Source organism: Acomys minous (genome assembly GCF_964271855.1).
Source record: "Acomys minous genome assembly, chromosome: 20".
In the NCBI taxonomy this organism is placed as follows: domain Eukaryota; kingdom Metazoa; phylum Chordata; class Mammalia; order Rodentia; family Muridae; genus Acomys; species Acomys minous.
The window spans coordinates 23,394,721-23,421,990 of record NC_140502.1 but is presented as its reverse complement, the minus strand read 5'-3'; the positions used below and the strand labels follow the sequence as shown (position 1 = coordinate 23,421,990).

Sequence of the window (27,270 nt, the reverse complement as noted above, 5' to 3'; positions counted from 1 at the left end):
CCTGGTCTGAAATGAGTGTCTTTATTGCTTGTACCGTACAAATATGAGGAGTCAGGAAAGGCCAGCAGGGATGGGAGAGACCTGTCAGGTAAACATACACACATAAAAAGAAGAAAACCGATGACCCCATACCATCCCCGCCCGCCCCACCCTACCGCCTTTCTGAAATTAGCCTAGTCTGAGGGGTTGCTGTGGGGGAGTAAAACCAGAAAACTGAATTCCAAACACCCAGATATACTGAGGATGAGGAGAAGTGGCCAGAGCAGCAGGCGGATCCTCCGTACCCGCTGCACCCCATGGGATGAAATGCTCAGGCTGGGGCTGAGGCCTGAGCCCACTCACACACGTGCTACATACAGCCGTGGGCACCTGCATCCCAGGAGCCCGAGATGCTCACTGCTAGAGCAGGGTGCACGCTGGTACCCACAGCACTGACACAGACTCTCACTCACACATTCACTTTAAGGCTCCAAATCAGGGGCCTGGAGATGAGGCTGTCCCCACCCCAATGTGTACCAGAGACACCTGTCCCCATCTCTGTCCCCTCTCAGACCCCGGTCAAGTCCAAGGGGCCCAATACTGTCTTGGTGTGAGATGTGTAACAGCCAATGTTGGCTTCCCTCTGCCCGAGGCAGAGAACTGAGCCATCCAAAGGGTCTAGGGCCCAGCGGGAGGCAAGCTGGCTAGAAGGAAGCCCTGGTAAGGCACGGGGCTGCTAGCAGGAGGGCTGCCCCCAGTGTTCCTCCTGCTTTGTCCAGAATCAAGAGACCAGCTCGGGAGGAGACGGCAGGTTCAGGAGGCGGCTCCTGCTCCAGGCTCCCCCTGCGAAGATCCAAGGACTTAGCTCCATTTTCCATGGAGCCAAACCCAGATCCCTCAGCTTCCAAAGGCCTCTGCCTGCTGCTCGACATTATTGCTTTTCTGCCCTAGGCAGGGTGGCAGCAGACAGACTGCCCAGATGACAGCATAGAAGGCAGCTGGGGTGCTGGGGGGCGGGGCTTCTTCCAGATGTGGCCTCTGCTGGCTTGCTCCCAAATTCAGGGGACTCCATGGCTCTCCACCTTCTTGGAGGCTGGTGATTGATGACCTCACGCTCCATCCTCCCAGCAGCCCACCACTGGGCAGCTCCCAGCATTCATCTGGGCCAGAGGGGAGGCCGGAGGAGAGGGCTGCCAGGACCGCTAAGTCTGGGCAAGAACTGAAGAGACTGGGTATGGGGTGAGGGGACAGGGAAAGGGACACGAACCAAAGGCAAAATAAAGTTTTCTTTAAAAGGCCACCCAGGCAGTGGGTGACGGCCGTGCTGTGTCCTGTGGTGGCAGAGGGCTGCTCACTCTCGGATGCTGGCCGAGTAGGAGAACTGGGGGAAGTGCGTCCGCTGGTCCAGTTCCAGCGAGCCCAGGCTGTCATCTGTGGGGTGGGTGGAGATGAGGGGGCAGCAGTCCTGCCCACCTCTACCCCACCAGGAAAGTACTACAGAAAGGAGAGTGTGGGACTCCAGAAAAGCCTGCACTAGCAGTGGTGGCCTACAGCACCTGCACCGACGGCAAGCAGCCTGCTTCTGGAGGGAGCCTTAGCCATGGCCGCAAGCAGCCTGCTTCTGGAGGGAGCCTTAGCCATGGCCGCAAGCAGCCTGCTTCTGGAGGGGGCCTTAGCCATGGCCGCAAGCAGCCTGCTTCTGGAGGGAGCCTTAGCCATGGCCGCAAGCAGCCTGCTTCTGGAGGGGGCCTTAGCCATGGCCGCAAGCAGCCTGCTTCTGGAGGGGGCCTTAGCCATGGCCGCAAGCAGCCTGCTTCTGGAGGGGGCCTTAGCCATGGCCGCAAGCAGCCTGCTTCTGGAGGGGGCCTTAGCCATGGCCGCAAGCAGCTTGCTTCTGGAGGGGGCCTTAGCCATGGCCGCAAGCAGCTTGCTTCTGGAGGGGGCCTTAGCCATGGCCGCAAGCAGCTTGCTTCTGGAGGGGGCCTTAGCCATGGCCTCCTCCCCAGGCTGGACTTCTGAATGTCCTTGGCCCTCCCCAGGCCTCACTACCCCTAGGGTCTAGCTCAGCCTCCTCCCTGGCCTGTTCCCACCCACACTCACTTGCAGCCAAGGGACTGGCAGTAGCCCTGGCAGATTACTGCCCCGTACACAGAACCCTTCCACAGGGTCCCATGCCGAAGGTCTCCACTTCCCTGGAGTCCTGCAGCCTCCTACTTTAACCCCATGCGTTCTTCCTGCCTCTCCCAGGCCCCATCTGCCCACGCCCAGGCTGTCGTTTTTCTACAAGATGCTCTTTGTTGGTACCCACAGGCCACTCCAGTGAGGACTGCATTCTTGACTGCCACACTGCCAGACCAAGTATCTCCTCAGGCTCTCCGAACCCTGGGGCCCTAGGAAAGCTCTGAGGGCTCTGGGCTGTCCCTGAGTGCCCAGCCTTAGGGGGCCTCAGAGCAAGAACACGGTGTTCTAGTCCAAAGAACAGGACTGTCCCTAAAGCCCAGAACAAACTACAGCCACAGCTCCTGGTGACCCTTGTAGAACAGCCGACTTTGCAGGCACGTCTTAGGGGAAGCTTGCCAGACCCAGTAAAGCCAGCCACCCAAGGGCAGAGCCCCCCTCCCAGCCATCCAGCCAGGCCCAGGGACAGTGAGACCCCAGATACTCACAGCAGTCCGGGGGTGTGATTGTGATAGACTGGGCGGTGAACTCGTCATCAAAGTACCTCGTGTCCACTTCAGAAGTGACCTGAGGTTTGAAGGGTGGCAGGAGCTGGGGAGAGGAGGCTGCGGTCAGCGACGCCAGATCACCTGTGGGCAGGTGAGGCCTCAGGAGCAGGCAAGAGTGCTCACCTTTTTCTGAACCACATCCTGCCAGTTGATGCTGAGGAAGAACCTGTGCTCCATCACCTCCTTCGCATCACTGGGTCCTCCGCCGAGCCTGGGCACAAACAGCCATCAAAAACTACCCAGCACCCAGCACCAACCACCCAGCCCCCAGCGTGGCAGGTCTAGGAGCCAGGCTCCAAGCAAAGGCGGGCACAGCCCAGGGTCTCTGGGCTCTGACGGGTCCTGCACATGGATAACCTTTGCTGCTGCTGGTCTGACACAGATCTCTTTCAGCGGGGACCTAAGCGTGGGGAGCCCATGGCTTGGGTCAGAGGCAGGGAGAAGGCAATCTAGGCCCAGGCAGCCCAGACATGGGCCTCATCTCTGTCCATAGAGAGGTGACAGGGTAGCAGAGCAGGCTGAAGAGGCTGTGCAGAAAGTGCAGCGCAGGCTAGCGTGTGCAGCGCCCCCCGGGGGACCCCACACCCGCAGCTCCACCTCTGCTTCGGGTCCTTCTTCAGCAGCCCAGCGAGCAGCGACTTGGCCTCTGGCCCAAGCGTGCGCGGGAAGCGGATCTCCTCCATGAGGATGAGCTCGAAGAGGCGCTCGTGGTCCTGGTTGTAGAAGGGCAGGCGGCCGCACATCATCTCGTACATGACCACGCCCAGCCCCCACCAGTCCACTGCGCGCCCGTAGTCATTGTCCTCCAGCACCTGAGGGGGGGGGCAGTGAGAGGCCAGGCAGGGAGAGCTGGAGTGGCCCCCCAACGGCTGCCCCCGCCCTCGGCCTGCACACTCCCGTGCCCCTGGCCCCAGCACCTCAGGCGCCAGGTACTCCGGGGTGCCACAGAAGGTTTTCATGGTGGCCCCATCACTGATGCCCTCTTTGCACAAGCCGAAGTCAGTGATCTTGATGTGGCCATCTTTGTCCAGCATAAGGTTTTCCAGCTGTTAAAAAAAGGACGCCTGTCATCCCAGCACTCCGGAGGCAGAGGCACGCAGATCTGTGTCAGTCCGAGGCCAGCCTGCTCTACAGAGTGAGTGTAGCAAGTCTAGGACAGCCAAAGGCTACAAAGAGAAATCCTGTTTTGAAAACCAAACCAAACCAGCCAATCTATGAGGGTCAGATCTCCCCAGGGTCCCCTTCTAGAACAGTTGTTCTCAACCCCTTTGAGGCTGAACAATCCTTTCACAGGGGTCACCTACAACCAATGGAAAACACAGATATTTACACTACGATTCATTACAGGAGCAAAATTAGTTATGAAGTAGCCATGAAATAACTTCATGGCTGGGGGAGGGGTCAGCAGGGCATGGGAACTGTGCAAGGGGCCCGGCCTGGCCTGCGGGGAGGCTGAAAACCACTGTTCCAGAGGCAGTAGTGGGAGAAGCAAGCTGTCACATCCCGGATTCCTGGGGGACAAGACGGCACGACAGATGCGCTGTGGGTTTCACTTCCCTTTCCTTTTGAAATATGGTCCCATGCTGTGGCCCTGGCTGTCCTGGAACTCAGAGCTCTGCCTGCCTCGGCTATGACTAAAGACGTGTCATGCTGCCCGGCCTGGTAAGGTTTAGATTCTTAAGGTTTGATGTGACTGCTCAAAATCTGGTTGAGATAGGGTCAAGCTAGGTTTAAACTCAGCAGTCCTCCTGCCTCAGCCTCTCCAGTCTTAGAATTATAGGCATGAGCCGTACTGTCTTTTAGTTAGCACATGCCAGGAGAGAGTAAAGCAAACAACATCCGTGACACCTCGGTACAGCCTTGGCGCCTCCCAGGCCAGGTTCCGGCAGGAGCCTTGGGAGCAGTTACTCCTTCTTGTACTGGGTCCTGGGGTCTGTGTGTTGTGCTGGGCACGGAGCCAGGGCTGCACACGCGCCACCCCGAGCTTCAGCCCCCGAGCTCCTATGAAAGGTTCATCCCGTCTGCTCTGGCCCCTCCCCCAATGGTGGACCACGGCGTGCAGCCACAGCACTGTGTAGCTTGCTCTGCTAGTAGAGCTTCCCTGGACAATGCCCCAGCGCGCGGTGCCCACCTCCTGGCAGCACGAACAGCACTGCGCAGTGTGTGCACACCTTCCTGGGTGAGCACGTGTCCCCGTTTCTGGTGTGTACAAGGCGAGGGCAGATGGCTGGCACATAGTTTTCACGTCACTGCCAAGTTATGCTCTGGATGCTGCCACCCGACACCCCACCAGCAGCCTGGGGACCTCAGGTCTTCACTGTGGAACTGTCTCAAGTGTGCGCATGGCCCAGCCTGGATCCTCTGAGCACTCCCAGCTCCACCCCTGGCACTTGCCCCGAGGCCACACTCACCTTGATGTCACGGTACACCACATCCCTTGAGTGCAAATACTCAAGAGCCGATACTATCTCTGCACCATAAAAGCGCGCCCGATCCTCCGTGAAGACTCGCTCCCGGGAGAGGTGAAAGAAGAGCTGCAGGAGGAGGCCGGCCTTAGCACCGCTGCCGGAGCCCTGGCCCCTCAGCGCAGGACTCGCCTCAGAGCAGACAGGCTCCAGCACACGAGGAGCCAGCACGGTGAGGCTCGCCTATAACCTCAGCACTGAGAGGCGGAACTCAAGGCCAGCCTGGGCTACAGGGTAAGTCTGAGACCAGCCTGGGCTACACAAGCCTCTAGAGCAAAGGAAGCAGCTGGTGTGTCGTCCCCGTACTAGGGAGGAAGGACCAAGAGAGTGACAAACTCAAGGCTTAGACACACAACAGAGTAAGTCTGAGACCAGCCAGAGCTATCTAAATGAGTTGACCGAAGAGTAAGTAAACAAGCAAATACACTACTTAATGGGTTATTAATAAGCAAGTGAGCAAGGGCAGAGGGGTAAGAAGTGACCAGTCAGTGCAATGAAAGGGTAAAGACACAGGCGAGGAAGGGGCGACAAGAGTCACAACGGAGTGATGCCCTGAGCAAGACAACCAGCGCTGTCGCAGTCCTGGGCCACGTCTACCTACAGCCCACAGTGAGAGTGAGTGCTGCGCGGGTGAGAGAGTCGGGTGTGACGGATGCAGTGACAGACTCAGGCGTCAGAGGGCTGGGCCTCGAGCCCCAGTGCTTTCTCATGCATCTCCAAAAACATGTTTCCTTGCACTGGCAGCTACCGCCCCGCGGCCTCTGCTCCTCGCTCGGAACACTGCTCAGCACCAGAGCAGTGACGTTCACTCAGTCTCTCTCGACCTCCCCACGTCTGCCCCCACCTTCAAGTGGATCTCATACCACCTGCTTCAGGGGGCGCAGGGTACAACCTGGGGGCATTCAATAAGCCTCCTCTCTCCCTCCCTCCGTGCCTTCCCCCCCCCACCCCCTCCCCCAGGTCTTCCTGACCACCTCTCCCCACAGCTCACCTCTCCCCCGTTGGCGTACTCCATCACGAAGCAGAGGCGATCATGGGTCTGGAAGGCGTACTTCAGCGCCTGCGAAGGAACCAGAATGCTGGGGCAGCAGCCAAGCTCTGCCAGCGGACAGTGGGCCTGAGCCTGCACACCCGCCTGGCTTGGGTTGTAGGTGCTAAAGTTTGGCGCATGTCCAGGGAGGAAATCTGCTCTGAGCACCCAGCACTCTCAGCGGCTCTCTCCTCTTGTCTGAATAGTAAGATGCATCACACACAGAGCTGTGCTCTCTGCCACACAAACCCCTGTTCGCAGTGGCTCAGAGTGACAATGGACTGGGTGCCAACTCCAAAGGCCAGATGGACAAGCTGTCGGGCCACAACAGCTCCACACTGTGTTCTACGGAGCCCTACAGAGGGCTCCTAACCAATCCCTGGCAATCCCCCTGCTCACGAACAACGTCAACGATACGCTTCTGTCTCTTTTTGTTTGTTTCTTTGTTTTTCAAGACAGGGTCTCTCTGTGTAGCCCTATCTGTCCTAGACTCACTTTGTAGACCAGGCTGGCCTCGAACTCACAGCGATCCACCTGCCTCTGCCTCCCGAGTGCTGGGATTAAAGGCGTGAACCACCACGCCCGGATGATACCCTTCTGTCTTATACTGAGGCATCACACAACATCTCGTGTGAACAAGAATCCTGACTTCACAGGGCAGCCACTGGAGGAAAGGAACGGCATCCTTAACCTAGTCCACTAAACGGACAGGGCTTCACAGAGACCACAGCCCCAAGGCTGCCTTCTACATCTACTCAGCCGGAGTCAAAAGGCAACACTCAGATGTCACATTTGTGTCTATGGCATCATAAAACCCAAACCAAAATGCAGTCTTCCGGCTTTGGCCAGCTGAGTTAAACACCCCTCACTCCCAACAATGGCCGTCCTACAACCGTCGCCCAGTGTCCTGGTGCTCAAGCAGTGTGGGAGCCCAGTGATGCCCTGCCTGGCCTGCCCGAGAGCTGTGCCTACAGGAGCTAGGTTTTAGCTCTTTCCCAGAACTCTGTCCGCGGGTTGGCGGGAGAGGAAACTCACAGTAAGGAAGGGGTGCCTGGTGTTCTGCAGCACCCGGCTCTCAGTGACGGTGTGGGCAACTTCATCCTGTGGACAGACAGCGCAGATGAGTGCAGGCGCCCCTACCAACCTGCAGCCACCAGGTGACACCACCTCCACTGGGACATCAGAATGGCAGGGGCAGAACAAGGCCCTTTTATGGCCCAACCGAACGACAGCCTAGACAAGGGTGGTCTCAGAGCCACACGGTGACCAGTTGATATGACTTTACAATGAAAGCACGAGGCTAGGACCACCTGAATCCAGCCAACCATTAATCTGCCACTATAGCTTGAATCTTCAATGACCTCAAAGAAGTATGTGCTGGACGAGACTTTAGGAAACTGAGCCCGGTGGGAGGACACCAGGTCACCATGGGCATGCCCTGAAAGAGACGGTGGCAACCCAGACTCTCTCCTCTGCCACGTGCTCCTATAGTGACGCAGCACCAAGTCCCCGCAGGCCTCAAGTCACAGGCTCCTGCAACTATGAACTGAAACATGCACAACAGCCAAAACCTTTCCTCCTTGCAAAGTGTCTCCCACAGTCTATCTCCATGACACAGCTCCGACATGCACCCCCTGGAGGAGGAGCAAGTAGACAGTGTGTGATCCCCACACCCCCAGGCACCACCCCGACATGGGATCTCAGCTTTAGAGAGGGGCCTGGTGGAGGCACTAGCAGCACTTCTCAGGGTGAGCACAAGGGGGACACTGCCGCAAACGCTGAACTCTGGGGGATGTCCCGGCGCAGGAGCACAGGGGAGCTTCCTGGCACCTCCCTTTGCTACTTCAACAACCTGGGCAAGGGCTTATACTCAGGGGACACTGGGTGTGAGGTCATTTCTGATGGTCACAAGCGGGCAGGCTGCGAGTGCCCGTTGCTGCACAGCTGGGGAGGCTGCTAGCCTTCCTGTAATGCTCAGTGCAGCCCCACACTGCGAATCACGTGGCCCACAATGCAGTGATGAAGCCGAGAAACCCTGTCCTGGATCAGTTTTACCAAGACTCTGTTATGTAGTTTTGTTTCTTCCTGCAGAGGACCCAAGCTCAATTCTGGTACCTCTTCTGGGTTCCACAGGCAACTGCACCCATGTGCACACTGTCTCCCCCAGGAACACAAACAAGTAATTTCTTTTCTTTTCTTTCTTTTTTTTTTTTTAAGATTTATTTATGTAAATCTTCTGCCTGCGTGTACCCCTGCAGGCCAGAAGAGGGCACCAGATCTCATTATAGATGGTTGTGAGCCACCATGTGGCTGCTGGGAATTGAACTCAGGACCTCTGGAAGAACAGACAGTGCTCTTAACTGCTGAGTCATCTCTCCAGCCCATTATTTTCTTTCTTTCTTTCTTTCTTTTTTTTTTGTTTTTGTTTTTGTTTGTTTTTTGTTTTTCCGGACAGGGTTTCCCTGTGTAGCCTTGGCTGTCCTGGACTCACTCTGTAGACCAGGCTGGCCTCGAACTCACAGCGATCCGCCTGCCTCTGCCTCCCGAGTGCTGGGATTAAGGCGTGCGCCACCACGCCCGGCTGGCTATTGTCCTCTTAAGGTGCTAGCTAGGAACGGCTCCAGCACGTCAGCCAGGGGCCCCACCGCTGAGCCCTTATCATCCATCGCAGGCAGCGGCTACAAACTAGGCACTAGGACTTGGCGGCAGATGCGCCAACGGAGCAGTTCTTCCTGAAACAGGAGACGACACAACACTAGCGCCTCTTCTGCCTTTAGTCCCCATGAAAGGTGGCCGAGATAACCGACGCCGATCAGTCAGCTGTCCCCTGCTCTGTGTCCTCGCTGCTGCCTTCCCAGCTCTCCTGCTGTGGCCTGGCCTGGTGGGAGCACTCGCGCTTACACAGCTGACACGGCCCTACTGCACACACCACAGCTAAAGCTGGTCAGCGCACCTGGACGGTCCTGCACAAGTGTCCCCGGCTGCCCGCCCGCCCTCAGTGGCCCACCTTGGCAATGATAACCTCCTTCCGCAGGATCTTCATGGCGTAGTAGCGGCCAGTGGCCTTCTCCCGCACGAGGATGACTTTGCCAAAGGTGCCCTTGCCAAGGAGTTTGAGATAATCAAAGTCGTTCATGGTCTGTGGGTAGGGAGCACGCAGAGCCTTGGTGTTTTGGCACCAGGCCCACAGACGGAATTCTAACAAGGAAGCGGAAATCCAAAAGGTTCTAGGACCAAGGGCTTCATGGGGTGCAGGATATACAGCAAGCCTGTGTGCTGAGCCACAGCAGGCCCAGGCTCTCCCAGTGTGGGCCTTCCAACTTCTCCAACTGATCAGAGCAGACCAGAGCCCTGGCACTGTCTCCCACCCCACGGGCAAAGGGTAGCCCCTCACAGCACCCGCAGCCAGAGACCACCCCACACCGGGAAGCCGAGGAGACCCTTGCTGGACCTCTGTGCACTCTGTGGAAACCCAGGCGGGCAGGGCTGCTGCCGTCCCCGGTCACCTGCCTCCAGTACTCACCACTTTGGCCCGTGCCTTGCTGACGGCCACCTCCATCATCTCCGATGCGGAAGAGTCGCTGGGGGAGCCACACTTGTACTCCATGGCACCCTCGCCAGGGCCCCGGTGCTTCAGGCTGTTGGCGACCATCTGGATAGCCCGCATCCACTCTTCCCTGTACGACACGCACACAAGCCCTGAGAATTCCTCCCTACCCAGCCACCGCCTCACTGCCCACAAAGGGCGAGCAGATGACCAAACCCCTCCCAGCATTTGATGAGACGAAAAGTGGGCAAAACTGATGGGTCTTGGATTAAAACCGCACAGGCTCAGGCTCTGGAGAAGATGGCTGTGTTTGGCATAAAGGCAGATCTTCTACCCTCTGGGGTGCCCTGGCCTGGAAGGCCCCTGAAGCCAGCTAGCACAGAGAGTATCAAAGGAGGGAGGCCAACACTGTGTGATGCCCTTGAGACTAACAAGTGACGCTGAGCCTTGGGGAGGAACAGGCAGTGCCACCGTGAACTGCTTCAGATAACTGCTGCTCTGTGAGAAGAAAGCAGAAGCCTCACGAGCCAAAGCAGCCAAGACCTCCTGAGACAAGAGCTGGCCAGCAGGACGCCCCTGGTGCCCCGCAGCCAGGCACGCACGCACGAGCTGCTGGAGAGAAGTCAGCGCAGCAGCCAGGGCTGGCCGGAGGGCAGTGAGCTACCCCTGTCGCTCCCCAGGTACAAGTAACTGTCTTGATCCTTGAAAACCATTCTTTTTGTGAGGTAGTGCAAATGACCAGAGTTCACATGCAGACTTGTGACTGCACGACACGCAGCTGTCCACATGCCCCAGTTTTGACCTAACAATAGGGAAGGGCCTGTGAACAGTGGGAAACAACACTCATAAACCAGAGTGTTCACCATGGAGGGCGGGGAGCTTCATGACACCCGCCACAACTGCCCTGCATCAAGACTGCTAGCCAGGTCACACAAAGAGGGACAAGCCTCAGCCTGCCCCACCCTGCAGGACTGCTCTGCTGTTACCATGGGTACCAGGGAGAGCCACGGCTGGGCCCATGAGTGCACACTGACCCATGCAGGGAAATTGCTGGGACACGGGTCTTACAGTGAGCAGCTGGGCACTGCCATTTCTTGGTGTTGTGCTCAACAACAGCATGCCCTCCAGAAGCTGGCACCTGAGTACCCATGGAGCAGTGCTTCACCTAAGGGATGCTGGGAGCCCAGGACAGGCATAAGCATGTATGCAGTGAGATGCTCTGCACGTTGCAGACTGAGCTGGTCTACCCAGAAATGGGATGACCTAAAACACCCTACATGAAGAAAGGGCAGTGCACAGCAGGGGGGGTCTGTGCGCGGAGTTAGACAGTGCTCTCCTCAGTGCTGAGAACGTACAAGCATTCCTCCAACAGTTGCAGGGTACACAACTCTGGAGGCCTGGTTGCTTCCAGGAAGAGGAACTAGGAAGCAGGGAACCAGGGGACAGTCTCTAACAAATGCAGAACACCCACTCCCTCCCCACACCACAAAAGAGAAAACTGTAGCTCAGGGGCAGGACAGGGATGGATGCAGCTCAGGGGCAGGACAGGGATGGATGCAGCTCAGGGGCAGGACAGGGATGGATGCAGCTCAGGGGCAGGACAGGGATGGATGTGACTCAGGGGCAGGACGGGGATGGTTGCAGCTCAGGGGCAGGACAGGGATGGATGCGGCTCAGGGGCAGGACAGGGATGGATGCAGCTCAGGGGCAGGACAGGGATGGATGCGGCTCAGGGGCAGGACAGGGATGGATGCAGCTCAGGGGCAGGACAGGGATGGATGCAGCTCAGGGGCAGGACAGGGATGGATGCAGCTCAGGGGCAGGACAGGGATGGATGCAGCTCAGGGGCAGGACAGGGATGGATGCGGCTCAGGGGCAGGACAGGGATGGATGCAGCTCAGGGGCAGGACAGGGATGGATGCAGCTCAGGGGCAGGACAGGGATGGATGCGGCTCAGGGGCAGGACAGGGATGGATGCAGCTCAGGGGCAGGACAGGGATGGATGCGGCTCAGGGGCAGGACAGGGATGGATGCGGCTCAGGGGCAGGACAGGGATGGATGCAGCTCAGGGGCAGGACAGGGATGGATGCAGCTCAGGGGCAGGACAGGGATGGATGCAGCTCAGGGGCAGGACAGGGATGGATGCAGCTCAGGGGCAGGACAGGGATGGATGCAGCTCAGGGGCAGGACAGGGATGGATGCGGCTCAGGGGCAGGACAGGGATGGATGCAGCTCAGGGGCAGGACAGGGATGGATGCAGCTCAGGGGCAGGACAGGGATGGATGCAGCTCAGGGGCAGGACAGGGATGGATGCAGCTCAGGGGCAGGACAGGGATGGATGCAGCTCAGGGGCAGGACAGGGATGGATGCGGCTCAGGGGCAGGACAGGGATGGATGCAGCTCAGGGGCAGGACAGGGATGGATGCAGCTCAGGGGCAGGACAGGGATGGATGCAGCTCAGGGGCAGGACAGGGATGGATGCAGCTCAGGGGCAGGACAGGGATGGATGCAGCTCAGGGGCAGGACAGGGATGGATGCGACTCAGGGGCAGGACGGGGATGGTTGCAGCTCAGGGGCAGGACAGGGATGGATGCAGCTCAGGGGCAGGACAGGGATGGATGCAGCTCAGGGGCAGGACAGGGATGGATGCGGCTCAGGGGCAGGACAGGGATGGATGCGGCTCAGGGGCAGGACAGGGATGGATGCAGCTCAGGGGCAGGACAGGGATGGATGCAGCTCAGGGGCAGGACAGGGATGGATGCAGCTCAGGGGCAGGACAGGGATGGATGCGGCTCAGGGGCAGGACAGGGATGGATGTGGCTCAGGGGCAGGACAGGGATGGATGCAGCTCAGGAGCAGGACAGGGATGGATGCAGCTCAGGGGCAGGACAGGGATGGATGCAGCTCAGGGGCAGGACAGGGATGGATGCAGCTCAGGGGCAGGACAGGGATGGATGCAGCTCAGGGGCAGGACAGGGATGGATGCGGCTCAGGGGCAGGACAGGGATGGATGCAGCTCAGGGGCAGGACGGGGATGGATGCAGCTCAGGGGCAGGACAGGGATGGATGCAGCTCAGGGGCAGGACAGGGATGGATGCAGCTCAGGGGCAGGACAGGGATGGATGCAGCTCAGGGGCAGGACAGGGATGGATGCAGCTCAGGAGCAGGACAGGGATGGATGCAGCTCAGGAGCAGGACAGGGATGGATGCGGCTCAGGGGCAGGACAGGGATGGATGTGACTCAGGGGCAGGACAGGGATGGATGCGGCTCAGGGGCAGGACAGGGATGGATGCAGCTCAGGAGCAGGACAGGGATGGATGCAGCTCAGGGGCAGGACGGGGATGGATGCAGCTCAGGGGCAGGACAGGGATGGATGCAGCTCAGGAGCAGGACAGGGATGGATGCAGCTCAGGGGCAGGACGGGGATGGATGCAGCTCAGGGGCAGGACAGGGATGGATGCAGCTCAGGGGCAGGACAGGCATGGATGCAGCTCAGGGGCAGGACAGGGATGGATGTGACTCAGGGGCAGGATGGGGATGGATGCAGCTCAGGGGCAGGACAGGGATGGATGCAGCTCAGGGGCAGGACAGGGATGGATGCAGCTCAGGGGCAGGACGGGGATGGATGCGGCTCAGGGGCAGGACAGGGATGGATGCAGCTCAGGGGCAGGACAGGGATGGATGCAGCTCAGGGGCAGGACAGGGATGGATGCAGCTCAGGGGCAGGACAGGGATGGATGCGGCTCAGGGGCAGGACAGGGATGGATGCAGCTCAGGGGCAGGACAGGGATAGATGCAGCTCAGGGGCAGGACGGGGATGGATGCGGCTCAGGGGCAGGACAGGGATGGATGCAGCTCAGGGGCAGGACAGGGATGGATGCAGCTCAGGGGCAGGACGGGGATGGATGCGGCTCAGGGGCAGGACGGGGATGGATGCAGCTCAGGGGCAGGACAGGGATGGATGCAGCTCAGGGGCAGGACGGGGATGGATGCAGCTCAGGGGCAGGACGGGGATGGATGCAGCTCAGGGGCAGGACGGGGATGGATGCAGCTCAGGGGCAGGACGGGGATGGATGCGGCTCAGGGGCAGGACAGGGATGGATGCAGCTCAGGGGCAGGACGGGGATGGATGCGGCTCAGGGGCAGGACAGGGATGGATGCAGCTCAGGGGCAGGACAGGGATGGATGCGACTCAGGGGCAGGACAGGGATGGATGCAGCTCAGGGGCAGGACAGGGATGGATGCGGCTCAGGAACTGAGTACCTATCTGGTGCACCCAGGCACAAGCAACAAGCCCAGACGCAAGAAAAACTCAGCAAGTTTGGCCCAAGCCTGGTCACTAGACTCTCAAATGACCTGTGACCTTCCCCAGGGCCACTGGGCAAGAAAGTTCTGGCTCAGCTCCAGGCTTGCTGAAGCAAGCAGAAACAAAGCTTTAGGACTCCTGTTACTGTCGGGAGGGATCTGCCGTCTCAGACTGGCCATGTGCGAAATCACGCTTTGTGAGAGAGATGTGTAAATTTCTCACCATGCTCTCGGAGACAGACACACACTGCTCCTCCCCAGCCAAGAGACCGCAGGCCCCAAGCCCACAAGGATAGGGATTGGCATCTGCGTTTGGAGACGGAGTCTTGCCATGGAGCCTAGAACTCTCTGTTGTTTGCTCGCTGTGTTTTAAGGCAGGCTTTCTCTGTGTAGCCTTGGCGCTCCTGGGACTCACTCTGTAGACCAGGCTGGCCTCGACTCTGCCTCTGCCTCCCGAGTGCTGGGATTAAAGGTGCACGCTAGCCTGAAACTTTTCATCATCCTACTTGAGCCCTTCAGGTGCTGAGACAGGCATTTGGAGCATGGCCAGTGTCTTCCGACTTTCAATGGGGCATGCTCCTTACACCTGTTTGGGTGCTTGGGAGGTATGGGAGGTCCAGGTGGGGCCCCAGAGCCTCTACTCAGGCAGGCCAGTGTCCACCCAGGCAGGCCAGTGTAGCCCCTTGCCTCCTTAAGCTGATGTCTCCAGTCAGCATTTCTCAACTGGTTTTAACCTGTGCCCGCCCTCCCACCCGCCACCTTGGATAAGCCACAGCCTACAGCCCAATCCCTATATTAATATTCTTGTTTTCCAACACAAGAAAGTGGGTGCAGAGACAACAACACACGCTATGATCTGCTTCATATGACCATATTGTTTACTTACACATTTTAAAATGCTGATTTTGAAATTGACAAGATGGCTCAGGGGGTAAAGTCTCCTGCCATCAGGCCTACCACCTGACTTTAAGCCAGGACTCACACAGAAGGAGAGAGCAGACCCCACAGCGGGCCTGACAGCCGCACGTGTGCTATTATGTACATTTGCTTAAATGTAATTTTTAAAAAGTGGGTTTGTTTTGTTTTGTCTTTTGAAACAGGCTTTACTATGTAGCCCTGTTACACTGGAACTTTCTATTTAGACCAGGTTGGTCTCTGCTCCCAAGTGCTGAGATTAAAGGTGTGGACTGCCAGGCATGGCTTAAAAAAAGGTTTTAAACAGTATTTAGCATCATGATGGTGGGCTGAAGATCACAGACCAAAGAGGTATGACTATATATTTTAAAAAGACGTTTTGTACACAGATTTGAGGCTGTCACATGGCAAAACCAGAGCAGGGACCACGTCTCTCCACGTTTACCCAGCTCCCTCTCCGGCCCTGCAGACAGGCTGCTGAGGCAGCAGCTCCGGCCTAGAAGGCGCTGGCCTCCTGGAAGGGGAAGACACAGGGGAGGGGCTGAGGTAGGCCGACCATCCACCTGGCTACAACACAAGAGCATGTGCCAGGAGGCAGGCTGTGCTAATAGGCTCTCCCACCTCCTGACCAGCCACCAATTCATTCCAACTGGACCAAGGTTGCAAGGTTGCAGCACTCAGAATTCTAGAGAAAAAGTGAGGGCCTTGGTCCAGGACACGGCTCAAGGGTTTGCAACACGGTGTCTGGGGCAGAGGGAGCTCCCACCCCAGCTGGCAGCTCAGCCCCTTCCCTTTCCTCAAAGAAACCCCAGGGGAACCGAGCCCTTCCCCACCAGCAGACCGTACAGGAGACTCACCAGCTGTACATCGCGGCTCTACAGCCACAGAGCCACACCTGGCTGCTGGCTGTCACAGCCACGCCTCCCATGCCAGGGTCATGACTATCTACCCAGACAGAGCTGATGACGGCCCTAGCCTTGATTCCGAGCTGAGGCCCAGGAGGATGGAAGGAGGGTAATGTTCTCCTGGGAATGTTTGCAGCCCAGGGCACAGCATTCATGGAGTCCTGCAGTAAAGCAAAGGACACTTCCCCTGGGAAGTTGTGACTGAGGCCACTTTCCAGAGAAGATCTGCTCACTAAACACCACCACTGGCACCTGCCATTGCAGAGACAGCCACTGTTACACTCCGTGTAAGGGAGTCATTGGCTCCCATCAGCCTGGGTGTCTTATTTTATATGTGGGGAGAAGGAGGACGCAGAGCCTGACGTATGCCCACTGCCGTGTCCAGCAAACAGAAGGGTCAACACAGAGACTTGCCCAGGAACACATCTCCCCAACTATGGTGCTTTCCTGGCCCTCTTCGTCCTTTTCCTGGGCTCTAGAGCCTGTGGGGGACATCTGAGAAGCTATGCTTACTCAAGCAACACTGGACAGAGCTCAGGCCAGCACACTGCTCCTGCTGAGGAGAGGGGAGCCTGCCCTGGGCCTCAGCTCCGCTGCTTGCTCGCCATGTGGCCCTCAACAACCCACCTCCTCCAGACATGTCTCCTGCAGACGCTGAGTCCCACTGTGCCTGAGCACGGACGCAGCAATGAAGCTCACACTAACGCAGTCCAGTGCCCTGCCAGCTCTGTGAGGAGGCAGGGAGCTTGTTTTCAGACTTTTCTAGCCACGTGCTTCATCCGTCTACTAAACTCTGCTGTGATAGAGAGTCACACGCCAGTGACTGGCCACACTCTAATGTACTTTGATTTGCCATATCAGTGAGCAGAGTTGTAGCTGCCAACACTCCTCAAGGCCTGACTTTGTAGGATAAACAGGCACAGGGGAACCAGGGAGGTAAAAAGAGCCATTGAGAACATGAGGTGACCAACAAAACATTCAGCTGTCTCGTCGTGAATATCCTGAGGTGGGAAAGACCAGGGAGAAGTAGCTAAGAGTAAAGCCACAGACACAGCACGCACCTAGCGTGAGTCCAGGGTTAGACCACCACCGTCGGGGCTGAGGAGATGGCTTGGTGGGTGAACTACTTACTTTCTGAGCACCAGAACCTGAGTGCAGATCCCAAGCACTGCAGAAAAAGCCCGGCACCTGTAACCCAGGGACACAGGCAGGAGGAGCCTGGGGCTCGCTGAGCAGCCAGTCTAACAGAAACAGCAAGCCCCAGGTTCAGTGAGAGAGCCTGCCTTGAAAGGAAAGTGGAGGGGCTGGAGAGATGGCTCAGCGGTTAAGGGCACCATCTGCTCTTCCAGAGGTCCTGAGTTCAATTCCCAGCAACCACAGGGTGGTTCACAAGCATCTATACTGGAGTGTGATGCCCTCTTCTGGCCTGCAGGTGTACATGCAGATAGAGCAGTCATATACATAAAATAAACATCAATCAATAAAATGTTTATTAAAAAAGTTAAAAAAAAAAAGAAAGTACAGTGGAAAGCAACAGCAGTAGGCAGTGACCTCCAGAGTGTGCACCTGTGTGTGCGCATGCACTCGCGCACACACACAGAAGGCAACTAGGAAAATTCAAGCATGTACAGATATGCGGAGTTAGTGTATAGGTATTACAGGCTTGGGACCAGGAACACGTCTGTCCTGGAGTTCTTTCGACTCTGGAAATTCACACACATTTTACTGTCTGGCCAAGCACCTCCCACTGCAGACAACCACGGCTGCACTCGAGGTGAAGGAGCGCGCTAGCCTCCCATGAGCCTGAGAGTCTTAATCTTATTCTACACGTGGGAGGAGGCGGGACACAGAGGCTGTTCCAAATCTGAACCCCTGTGAGCATCACGAGGACGCGGGGTCCTGAACTTTGGAGCGTTCTGGGTTAGGGCTAGGGGTGTGTACCCTCCACAGCCACCTCCAGCACGACAGGACACCCTGCATTTGTAAGAGAGGTACTTAGCAGATGGCTGAGTGCAGAGCAAATCTCTATGAAGCATGAGCAGAAACTCAATATCTGGCTTTAAATAATACAAAAGTGATGCAGGCAAGGACGCTTGCTGGTGACGTCATCTGCCTTTAGAGCTCAGGACCCGAGTTTACGTCATGGAACCTGCGTGGTAGGAGGAGAACCTCTGCGCGCCACATGCAGAGGGTGACATGTACATGTGTGTACTCTCTCTCACGTGTGTGCATGCATACACACACACACACACACACACACACACACACACACACCGGATGCGGCAGGCGATAGCTGGGCTGCAGAGTCTAGGTGCATCCTGGGAATTCACTAACTTCTCTGCATCAAGCGCTGTGCTGGCCGTGTGGTGTCAGGTCCAAAGGAAACTCCATTTTCCCAAACTCCAAAAGACAGACGGGACAAATGGCTATCTGTGGTGTCTATTAGCATACCAAGACAGCAGGACCTCCAGGCTCCCTGAGCATCACAAGCACCTGTCACAAATGTCAAAGTCCTCTCTCCACTCCCACTGTGTCCCGCCGCCTCTGCCACCTTCCCTCTCTCTGCAGACGCCTCTGGCTGCTCTCGCTCTTCTCGACAATACAACCTTCCTTCCCCTTTACAGGTGGTCCAGTCCTCTAATCCCAGCCCTCAGGAGGCAGAGGTGCATGGATATCTATGAGTTTAACTTGGTCTACATAGTGAGGCCCTGTCTCAAAAAAAGAAGACAGACAGACAGACAGACAGACAGACAAGCTGAAAGAACGCTGCTACGGCTGCTAGGCCCCAGCTCCCTGGGGACGGCAGAGGAGGAACCCGCAGGCCGGCGGGCGGGAGCCGCAGCAGCAGCCACTCAGCAGTGGTTCCTGCCTTCCCACCCCGCGGCTCCACACTCACTCGCACTCAGGGCAGCCAGGAGGCTATGTGAACAAGGCAGTAAGGAGCGCATCGGCCCCCTCCACAGACGGGGTGGAGGAGCCGCCCCCTGGCTCTGTGTCTCTGGCTCTGCCTCCCTTTGGAATCTAGGGCTTGGTGTCTAGGAAGGGCCATCCATCCCAGAAGCTTTCGCTCGAGCAGAAGGTGCCAAGGAAAGAAAGGGTAAGAAGCCCACTTCATCCCGGGCGTAGCATGGCCCGGTCTTAGCCACTGAGGACACGCTGCCTTGTAAAAGGCAGAAACCCGGAGTCGCTGGCCAGCGCTAATGCCCTCTCCCAGGCCTGACTCGCTGCGTGCCAGGTGCTGCTGCCCCGAGGCTTCCTGTTTATCGTCCTCTGAGTCTCTTAACAACCCTGTGACAAACCCCAGTTTATTAAGCGCCTGCCAAGCCCTGCAGCGATCTCCACCGAGGGCCAAAGCTCTGGCTGGGCTGCCGACTGTGAGCTCCTCCACTTCCCCTCTCCCAAAGGCAGCCCCTTGACTCTCCAGTGACGTGTCACTAGGACACATGGGCTGTATCACCTCCAAGCCTCTGCGTATTCTGTTCAGTCCCTTCCCCGGACCGTCCTCTTTCCAATCTCTAGAGCCGGATCCTTTCCATCCTTCAAACTCACAGACGAGCCAGCACCCCCGAGCCTGTCTGCTGGTGTTGGCAGCCCATATTTGGTTTTCAGCTGGGTTACACTTCAGCTGGCCTCAGTTGATAATTCTGATCCCTGTGGTGAGGCATGCATATTTTTAACTTGATTGTGGTAGCCCCTTGTGATGTTGTTTTATGCGGGCTCTAAAACAGGACTGTCTAAGAGGGCAGCTATTAGCTACAGCAACAGCTACTAAGACCAACTGTAAGTAAATGAAGTCACAGTCTGCTGACACACACCTGCAATCCAAACACTTGGGAGGCAGCAGCAGGAGGGTCACAAGCTGACAGCCAGCCTCGGCTACACACCAACTCAAGGCCTGAGCTGCTGAGCTCTCACTTAAGGCTCCATCTCTTTGCTGCTACCTCTGAGATGCTCACAGTCCGGGGCAGCCTGCTTCAGAGCTCCGGCAGGCACAGCAGACGCTCTGTCCAGTGACAGAAAGAGGCGCGCTCCTCAGAGCGAAGTCCAAGAGCACAGAGGAGGAGGAAGAACATTCCCCACACTAGGAAGAGAGGTCTACTACAGAGACACAACCAGCAGCCCAGCTCCAGCAGGGGAGAAAGAGAAACCATTGAGAAAACACACACACACACACACACACACACACACACACACACATACACACACACACCAAACAACAACAAAAAACACTCCTCAAGGGAAAACTCATTTACAGACAGAAAATTCATCCTGCTCAGACAGCTATGAATCCAAGCATTTGACAATACAAGGTACCAAGGTTATGGGGACACTTTTAGACATCACCTGACAGAAAGCCCCTCAAAAGCAGAAATGTGCACTCACTCTTGTGAGCCTCAGTCTTATCCCTAAGAAGCATCCTATGAGCCAAGCGCAGTGGGAGGCAGAGGCAGGCGGGTCACTGTGAGTTTGAGGCCAGCCTGGTCTACGACGAAGCAAGTCCAGGACAGCCAGGGCTACACAGAGAGACCCTCGAGAGAGACAGAGAAGGGAAATGGGGGGAGGGGAGAGAGACAGACGTAGATAGGTAGATTGGTTGATTCAGCCATGGACTAGACCTGAATCCACACGTGTGATGTGTCCCAGCAGCAGCCTGTAATGAGATGGAGGCTGCAAACGCATTGCCCTGACCTCGCTAAATAAACTCAAAGACACCCACGTGTGACTGCTCCAAAGACACGAAAGAACACGGTTGGGAGCAACAGCCACCCTCTACATAGCTAAAAAGGCTCCCAAGACGCAGCATTCAGCGAAAGCCGTGAGTTCAGTGCGGTGCGATGCAGCCTCTGGGACACAGGGAGCCCCGTCCCACTTGCTCTTCAAGGGCACTGTGTGGTTTGGCCAGGAGTGGCCCCCATGGACTCATGCGCTTAAATGCTTGGAGTGGCGCTGTTAGGAGGTGTGGCCTTGGTGGAGGAAGTGTGCAACTGTGGAGATGGGCTCTGAGGTCTCCCATGCTCGAGCCACGCCCAGCGTGACACAGTCCTTTACTTCTGCCGCCTGTGAGTCAAGACGCACACCTCTCCGCTCCTTCTGCAGCACCAGGCCTGTGTGTCCGGCGCCATGCTTCCTGCCATGATGCCAATGGACTAACTGGAAGTCAGCCCCAACTAAACGTTTTCCTTTAAAAGAGTTGCCGTGGTCTTGGTGTCTACACAGCAATCCTCACACAGGCACAAAGACACGCCAGCTGCAGGGTGGGGGCGGCGTCACACAGATGAGGCAGCCATCATTATTGAGACTGGCCTTGATCTCATTCTGTAGCCCAGAACTGCGTTTCTCCTGCCTCAGCCTGCCAAGCACTAACTGCGACCGATCACGAGCATACACCATTACACTTGGTTTAGAGATAAGGTCTTATGTTTGCCATGCTGGCCTTGAACTTACTACATAGGCAAGGGCAAAGCTCCTGTCTCCATCCCCCAAATGATGGAGTTATAGGGACGCTCCACCATCCGGGTTATGTGCTGCTGCAGAACTAATGCCTCATGCACTCTAGGCTAGACTCTCTAATGTGAGGAGTTTATTTAATGAGCATGGGGGGAGGAGAAAAGGGGGGAGCGATACCCCAGAGACACAGAGACAGAGGAGGAGAGAAAGGGGGTAAAGGGGTCTAGGCTAGGCTCTTAACAACTGAGCTAACTCTCTAGCCCCTGCACTGATCTGTGTAGCTGACTCTGGTCCAGAGCCCTAGAACCAGTCGAATGCAGCAGGCAAATCTCCACGTTATGGACTCCACTTCCTCCCAGGCCTCTGACACATCCCCAGAGTCTGAAGACGCAGAGTGGGGCTCTGTCCGAGCTCTTCCCAGCTCCAGCTGGGACGACCCCCGGCAAAGGGCTCCAGGGAAAGAATTCTTTCATAGCACCCTCAGGGATTCTGCCCACCTACACCCGTGCCTTCATTCCAGGCCTGTCCACTCTCAGGGGACAGCCACACAGAGGCGCAGACTCACCTCTCATCTGGAGAGTCCACATGGAAGGTCCTCTCGATGACTGTGGTCCACTGCAGGCAGCGTATGACGAAGGTGTTGGGCCGTGGCCGCTCAGCCTTCATCAGCTGGCACTCTGAAGGTACAGCAGGAAAGATGGAGGCACTGATCCTGCTGCCTAGAGACCAGACTCCCCAAGGCATCTTTTGTGTGCCAACTCCCGTACTACACAGACAGGGCAGAACGGACAGACAGGCTTTCACCCAGCACTTCCCTCCACACAGTTCCTTACTTTCTTGGTCTCACCCCATTCCCATGATGCCACAGGATGGAACTTGGGGCCTAATGCACAACAGACAAAGGCTCTGGCTTTTTTTCCCTTATGAAAAGGGTCTTATGCTAAGTTACTCAGGCTGGCCTTGAACTCACTCTGTAGTCCAGAAAGGCATTTCTTCTGCCTCAGCCTGCCAAATACGGAAGTCCACCATGTTTTAAAGGCCAAACCACCAGAACAACTCAGGAGTCACAGGAAGATCGGAAAAGACAGAGAATGTGTCTAACCCAGCCTGGGGCCGTAGGGAGGAGGGCTTTCCTGAGGGTGGAGCATCTCTGAACTGAGCCCAGAGGGCAAGGGGGCCAAGTCAGTAAGACAGAGTGGAACCGCGCAAGGCAGGCCACAGGACAAAGAAGTGTCAAGTCTGGAGAGGTGGGTCAAACTGGCCAGGCAAAGCCCTGGAAAGCACAGCGAGGAATCCAGACTCTATCTTGGGGTCACCAGGAGCCATGGAAGGGATGGGGAGAGACCAAGATGGGTCCTTCTAACTTCAGGCCAGAGCCAGCAGCAGAGTCAACCACGGTGAAGGGGCTCCAGCACAGGACAGCAGAGCTGGGGAGGGAAGGGCACTGGACCACAGGGCAGGGAGAAGCATCTAAAGCCTGAGACATACGGCAAAGTAGGATTGCCTGAGGTGGAGATGTGAGAGGGGGTGGGGGTGGGGGGTGGGAGAGAGGGAGAGGGAGAGGGGGAGAGGGAGGGAGAGAGAGAGAGAGAGAGAGAGAGAGAGAGAGAGAGAGAGAGAGAGAGAAAGACAGGGAGGGGGGGGCAGGAAGGTCAGCTTGGGCTATGGTGAGGATGCAGGTCCTAGACACCACCACAGAAAAAACTTCAAGAAGCTTCTGGAGATGGGCTGGCAGCTCAAGTGAGAAGCTGGAGCTGCTAACCGACGTGCCAGGGCCATGGGCATAGGAAGAGAGGAGCCAGAAAAAGGCTTTGTGCAGAAGGGTGGGCACCAGGCTGGCTTCCAGCGACTGTGGCAGGGAGAGCTGGAGGGAGAGGCAGACGCTGCAGCAAGGCCCTCAGAGAGAAGGCACGGGGTGATGGAGACACAGTAGTCTGTGGAACATTCTCAGCAGGTATGACAAGGCCATGGTGTTGGGTCTGCAGTGAAGGAAGGAGACAGGGGCAGCGTGGGATTCCTGGGCTTCTCACGCTGGTCAAGCTACAAACACCAGCTGAGCTGGGGGTGGCACTGCACGCCTTTAATCCCAGCACTCAGGAGGCAGAGGCAGGCGAATCTCCAAGGTCAAGGCCAGCCTGGATCTATAAAGTGAGTTCCAAGACAGCTGACTCGAAAAACCAAAAGAAGGTTAGGCACCCAGATTAGGTACCACCGAGTGATCTGAGGACATGTGGTGAGCCGTGGAGCAGCTCAGGGGGATGCTAACGTTTGGCAGACAGGACACCAGCTAGAAGCACAGAGCCTAAGGGGTCGGGCATGCAGAAACATCTGACCTCTCACTTCCCCAGAAAGGAAATGTCCCTTGACAAAGACCAACAGTAAGAAAGGGTAAAAGTCAGATCTCAGGGTGAACAGGCCTAAGACAGGCTCTGGCTCTAGGGTAAATGTGTCCCCAAATCCTGCCAGCAACACTGTGAGCTGTGGAACTCTGGTCTTAGGCCCTGAAACACACCTGCTACAGAGAAATTGTTCAGGGGGGGTAAGGTCTGGTCAGGGGCCTCAGGCCTCTCCTTGTACCCAATGAAAGATCCATCACTCTTCAGGAGGAAGTACCGAGGCCGCCAGGTCTTGATGTATTCACCTGAAACGAGGCAGGAGGAGAAAAGGTCAGGCCAGGGTTAAACAGTGTCCCAGCAGGCCGGCAGCCCAGGGTGACAGCGACCCACAGGGACACCACACTGGGAAGAAGGCAGATGAGAGTCTCTCCCAGGGCAGCTTTGGAGGTGGCACCTGCTGACGCAGGCTGGGGCACTGCGCTGGGCCCAAGTGATCCACAGACCATGCCTGGCAGGAAGGCACCTGCAACACTGTCCCAGGGCACCACTGCCTTAGCAAAAGCAAGCGATGTGTGCCAACATGGCCTGTTCTAAGGGATGCCTCGGCTTCCACACACTCACATCCCATAGGCTGATCTTCATCAACAGCTGCATGCAGGGAACAGATGTCAAGACACTGTCCCACGCTCCAAGCACCTCTGACCCCTTCTGTTTCTCCTGGAGTAGTCAAGTCCTCTGCTTATGGGCACACGCGTGCACACATCCAACACCCTCCAAGGACCCATTCCTTAAAAGGTTGTAGAAAATTAAAATTATATAGAAGCCAGGCATGGAGGTTGCATGCCTTTAATCCCCACACTCGGAAGGCAGAGGCAGGCAGATCTCTGAGTTTGAGGCCAGGCTGGTGTATAAACAGAGACAACCCAGAACAGCCAGGGCTACACAGAAGACAGCCTGCCTTGAAAAACAAACATGCAAATGAATGAATGACATGGAAAAGCATGTTACACACACACACACACACACACACACACACACACACACACTCCACAGGAACGCTATCTGTAGGCTGGGGAAATGGCTCCAGCCCTCATGTCTCACATGTGGCTCCCTGCGTCCCTGTCACCTAACACCAGGAAGGACAGGAGGCAGAGCCAGGAGGTGGCTGGGGTTTGCTGGTTGCTAGCCTCACCAAAATCCAGCAAGGCCCAGGTTCAGCAAGAGACCCTGCCTCAAAGGAGTAAGATGGTGAGGGACAGAGCAGAGGACACCCGACGACCGCTCTGCACACCTGCACACACCTGCACACCTGCACACACCTGCACACACAGTAGAAATAGGGCCAGCTGAGTGTGGAGTTCTACCCCTGAAACATACACAGTAAGGAAAGCCAACTACCACAGCTGTCCTCTGACCTACACACACACACACACACACACACACACACACACACACACACACACACGTTTTGCCTGCATGGATGTATCTTCCCGTGGAGTGGCAGACAGCTGTGAAACACTGTGCAGGTGCTGAGTGTTGCTCTGAGCAATCTGGGTTCCCACAGGAACAGACAATGCCCTCAGCCATGGTGCCAGCTTCCTCAGCCCGGTAAATGTTTGTTAAAAGTAGAAACAACGCAAATGTGCATCACAGACTTGCTGGGCCCGCATGATGGGCTACTATTTGGTCAGAAAAAGAAAGAGCAGACTGCTGCCCCGCTGCTCACTTCTGCCTGTGGCAAAGCAGCCAATCGCAAAGACCCACAACCTGAGGGCCACTCTGACTGTGACTGTTTCAACTCTGTGACGGTGTCAAAGCGGCAGCACTCTGTAGAAAGCGCACGTCACATTTTCAGTCGTGACCTTCGGCCACGCTGGTAGTGTGAGGCAGGATTCTCTCCCGCGTAGGACTCTCAGTCAGTCCTGTGATCACGAAGAGCACACACCGGAACCCTCCGTTCCCATCGGCCACGCTATGATGCTCAGGGAAGCCAGGAGAGCCAGGTGTGTTCGCAATGTGATGCTTCCAACTTAGGACACGTTTGCGTAAATTGAGGGTATGGATGGAGATAGATATATATATTCCATTTATATAAAACGTCCAGAAGAGCTAACTGTATGAAGATGAAAAGTGGGTCAGAGGTTGTCTGGGGCTGGGAAGGAGGCGCCTGGAGGTGGGAGTGTGAGAGCCGATGTGAGAAAGGTTCTTTTTAGGGTAGTAAAAACTGCCTAAAACTGAAAGCCAGGTGTGAAAACTTATACTTGAAATCCCAGCACTTGAAAGGCTGAGGCAGGAAGATTGCTGAAAGTTTCAGGGCTATCCTGAGCTACAGAGTGAACTCCAGAGCAGCCTGGTCTACAGTGAGACCATGTCTTAAACCATAACAGAGCAAATAGTCGAAAACTGACTGTAATGCTGGCTGTGCTGAGCAGGCAGAAGCAGGACAGCTTCAGAGATCTGAAGCCAGCCCATACAATGCAGGATCAGCGTGTTTCAGAAGTGGAAAACTGTAGGCTATGACCAAGTAAATACAAAGACAGTTGAGCGATCAGTGAAGCCTCCATCTTCCGGTCATTTGCTAAGCTGTCAGACACAGAAGAGGGAGAGATGAGAGGCACCAACATTTGCTCTCCGGGCCTTTCAGGAAAGGCAGAGCTGCCCCCTTGGCCACGCCTACGGGATGCACAAGAAGGGCAGCAGTGCAGACATCAAAGGGATGGGCAGTGCTCACAAAGGCACAGCCCATAAAAGTTACCATGGCAAACCTGGAAGAGTCTACAGTGTCACCCAGCAGGCTGCTGGCACTGCTACAAACAAGCAAGCTCAAGGCAGGCCTGCTGCCAGGAGAATTAGCTTGGGCACTGAGCATCCCATGCACTCTGAGAGCAGGCAGCTTCCTGAACCGGGTGCGGGAAAAGGATCAGAGAAAGGACGCCGCCAAAAAGAACGGTTCCTGGGCTCAATGACGTGCCAAACGCTCCCCACCCCCTCCCTGAAAAGATCTACAAACGGAAAGGAGCCAAGCTGACGGACTCCCTACAAATTCAGTTTATTAAATACAAAAATAAAAGGAAAACAACTCTAGACTGGAAAGAAAAGTAGTTAAGTGTATAAAAATAATAAGTGAGTGTAGTAAAACAGCTCAGTCACCTGGACTAAGAAAAGGCATTTGACAGAGTGCAGCGCCCTTCACCACAGAGTAGGAAGCCTGCTGGGAGCAGATGACCAACACAGCAAAGGGCAAGGAGGGGAAGTGTATGTTGCTGTCACTGTCACAGAGTGGAGACTGGAAGGGTCCCTGAGGTCAGGGATAGTACCAGGATGCCCACTGTCACCAATGGCAAACTTACTCTTCGGTCATGACAGACTGATGCTCTATTCTACAAAGTAGTTGAGCCATCACTTTGGTCTAAGGCAAAGAAGCCAATCACTCTTTTTCTGACCAAAAAAGCAAGAGGTGTCCAAAGAAGTAGTAAAATTATCTTTATTTGCAGGAAACAAGATCCTACATAGTGAAAAATCACAGAAGAATCCACGAAAGCTGGGCTGCAGCTCAGCTGGCACAGTGCTTGCCTGGCACGTATGAACCCTGGGCTCCATCCTCAGCACCACA

At 56.3% G+C, this 27,270-nt stretch overlaps 1 protein-coding gene across 2 annotated transcripts in view; it reads right to left on the bottom strand.

Annotated features, from left to right (window-relative positions):
* AKT2 (AKT serine/threonine kinase 2) overlaps positions 1-27,270 on the bottom strand; it is a 53,574-nt gene continuing 26,304 nt past the window's right edge. For both annotated transcript variants that reach the window (XM_084770390.1, XM_084770391.1), the window contains exons 3-14: positions 23,834-23,962; positions 21,887-21,998; positions 9,724-9,877; positions 9,208-9,339; positions 7,236-7,301; positions 6,162-6,230; positions 5,117-5,239; positions 3,623-3,751; positions 3,303-3,517; positions 2,829-2,916; positions 2,646-2,748; positions 1-1,410 (exon numbers count right to left, since the gene is read on the bottom strand). In XM_084770390.1, coding sequence (XP_084626516.1) covers positions 1,331-1,410; positions 2,646-2,748; positions 2,829-2,916; positions 3,303-3,517; positions 3,623-3,751; positions 5,117-5,239; positions 6,162-6,230; positions 7,236-7,301; positions 9,208-9,339; positions 9,724-9,877; positions 21,887-21,998; positions 23,834-23,962 — 1,400 coding nt within the window. In that variant the 3' untranslated portion in view covers positions 1-1,330. The remainder of the gene's footprint in view (positions 1,411-2,645; positions 2,749-2,828; positions 2,917-3,302; positions 3,518-3,622; positions 3,752-5,116; positions 5,240-6,161; positions 6,231-7,235; positions 7,302-9,207; positions 9,340-9,723; positions 9,878-21,886; positions 21,999-23,833; positions 23,963-27,270) is intronic.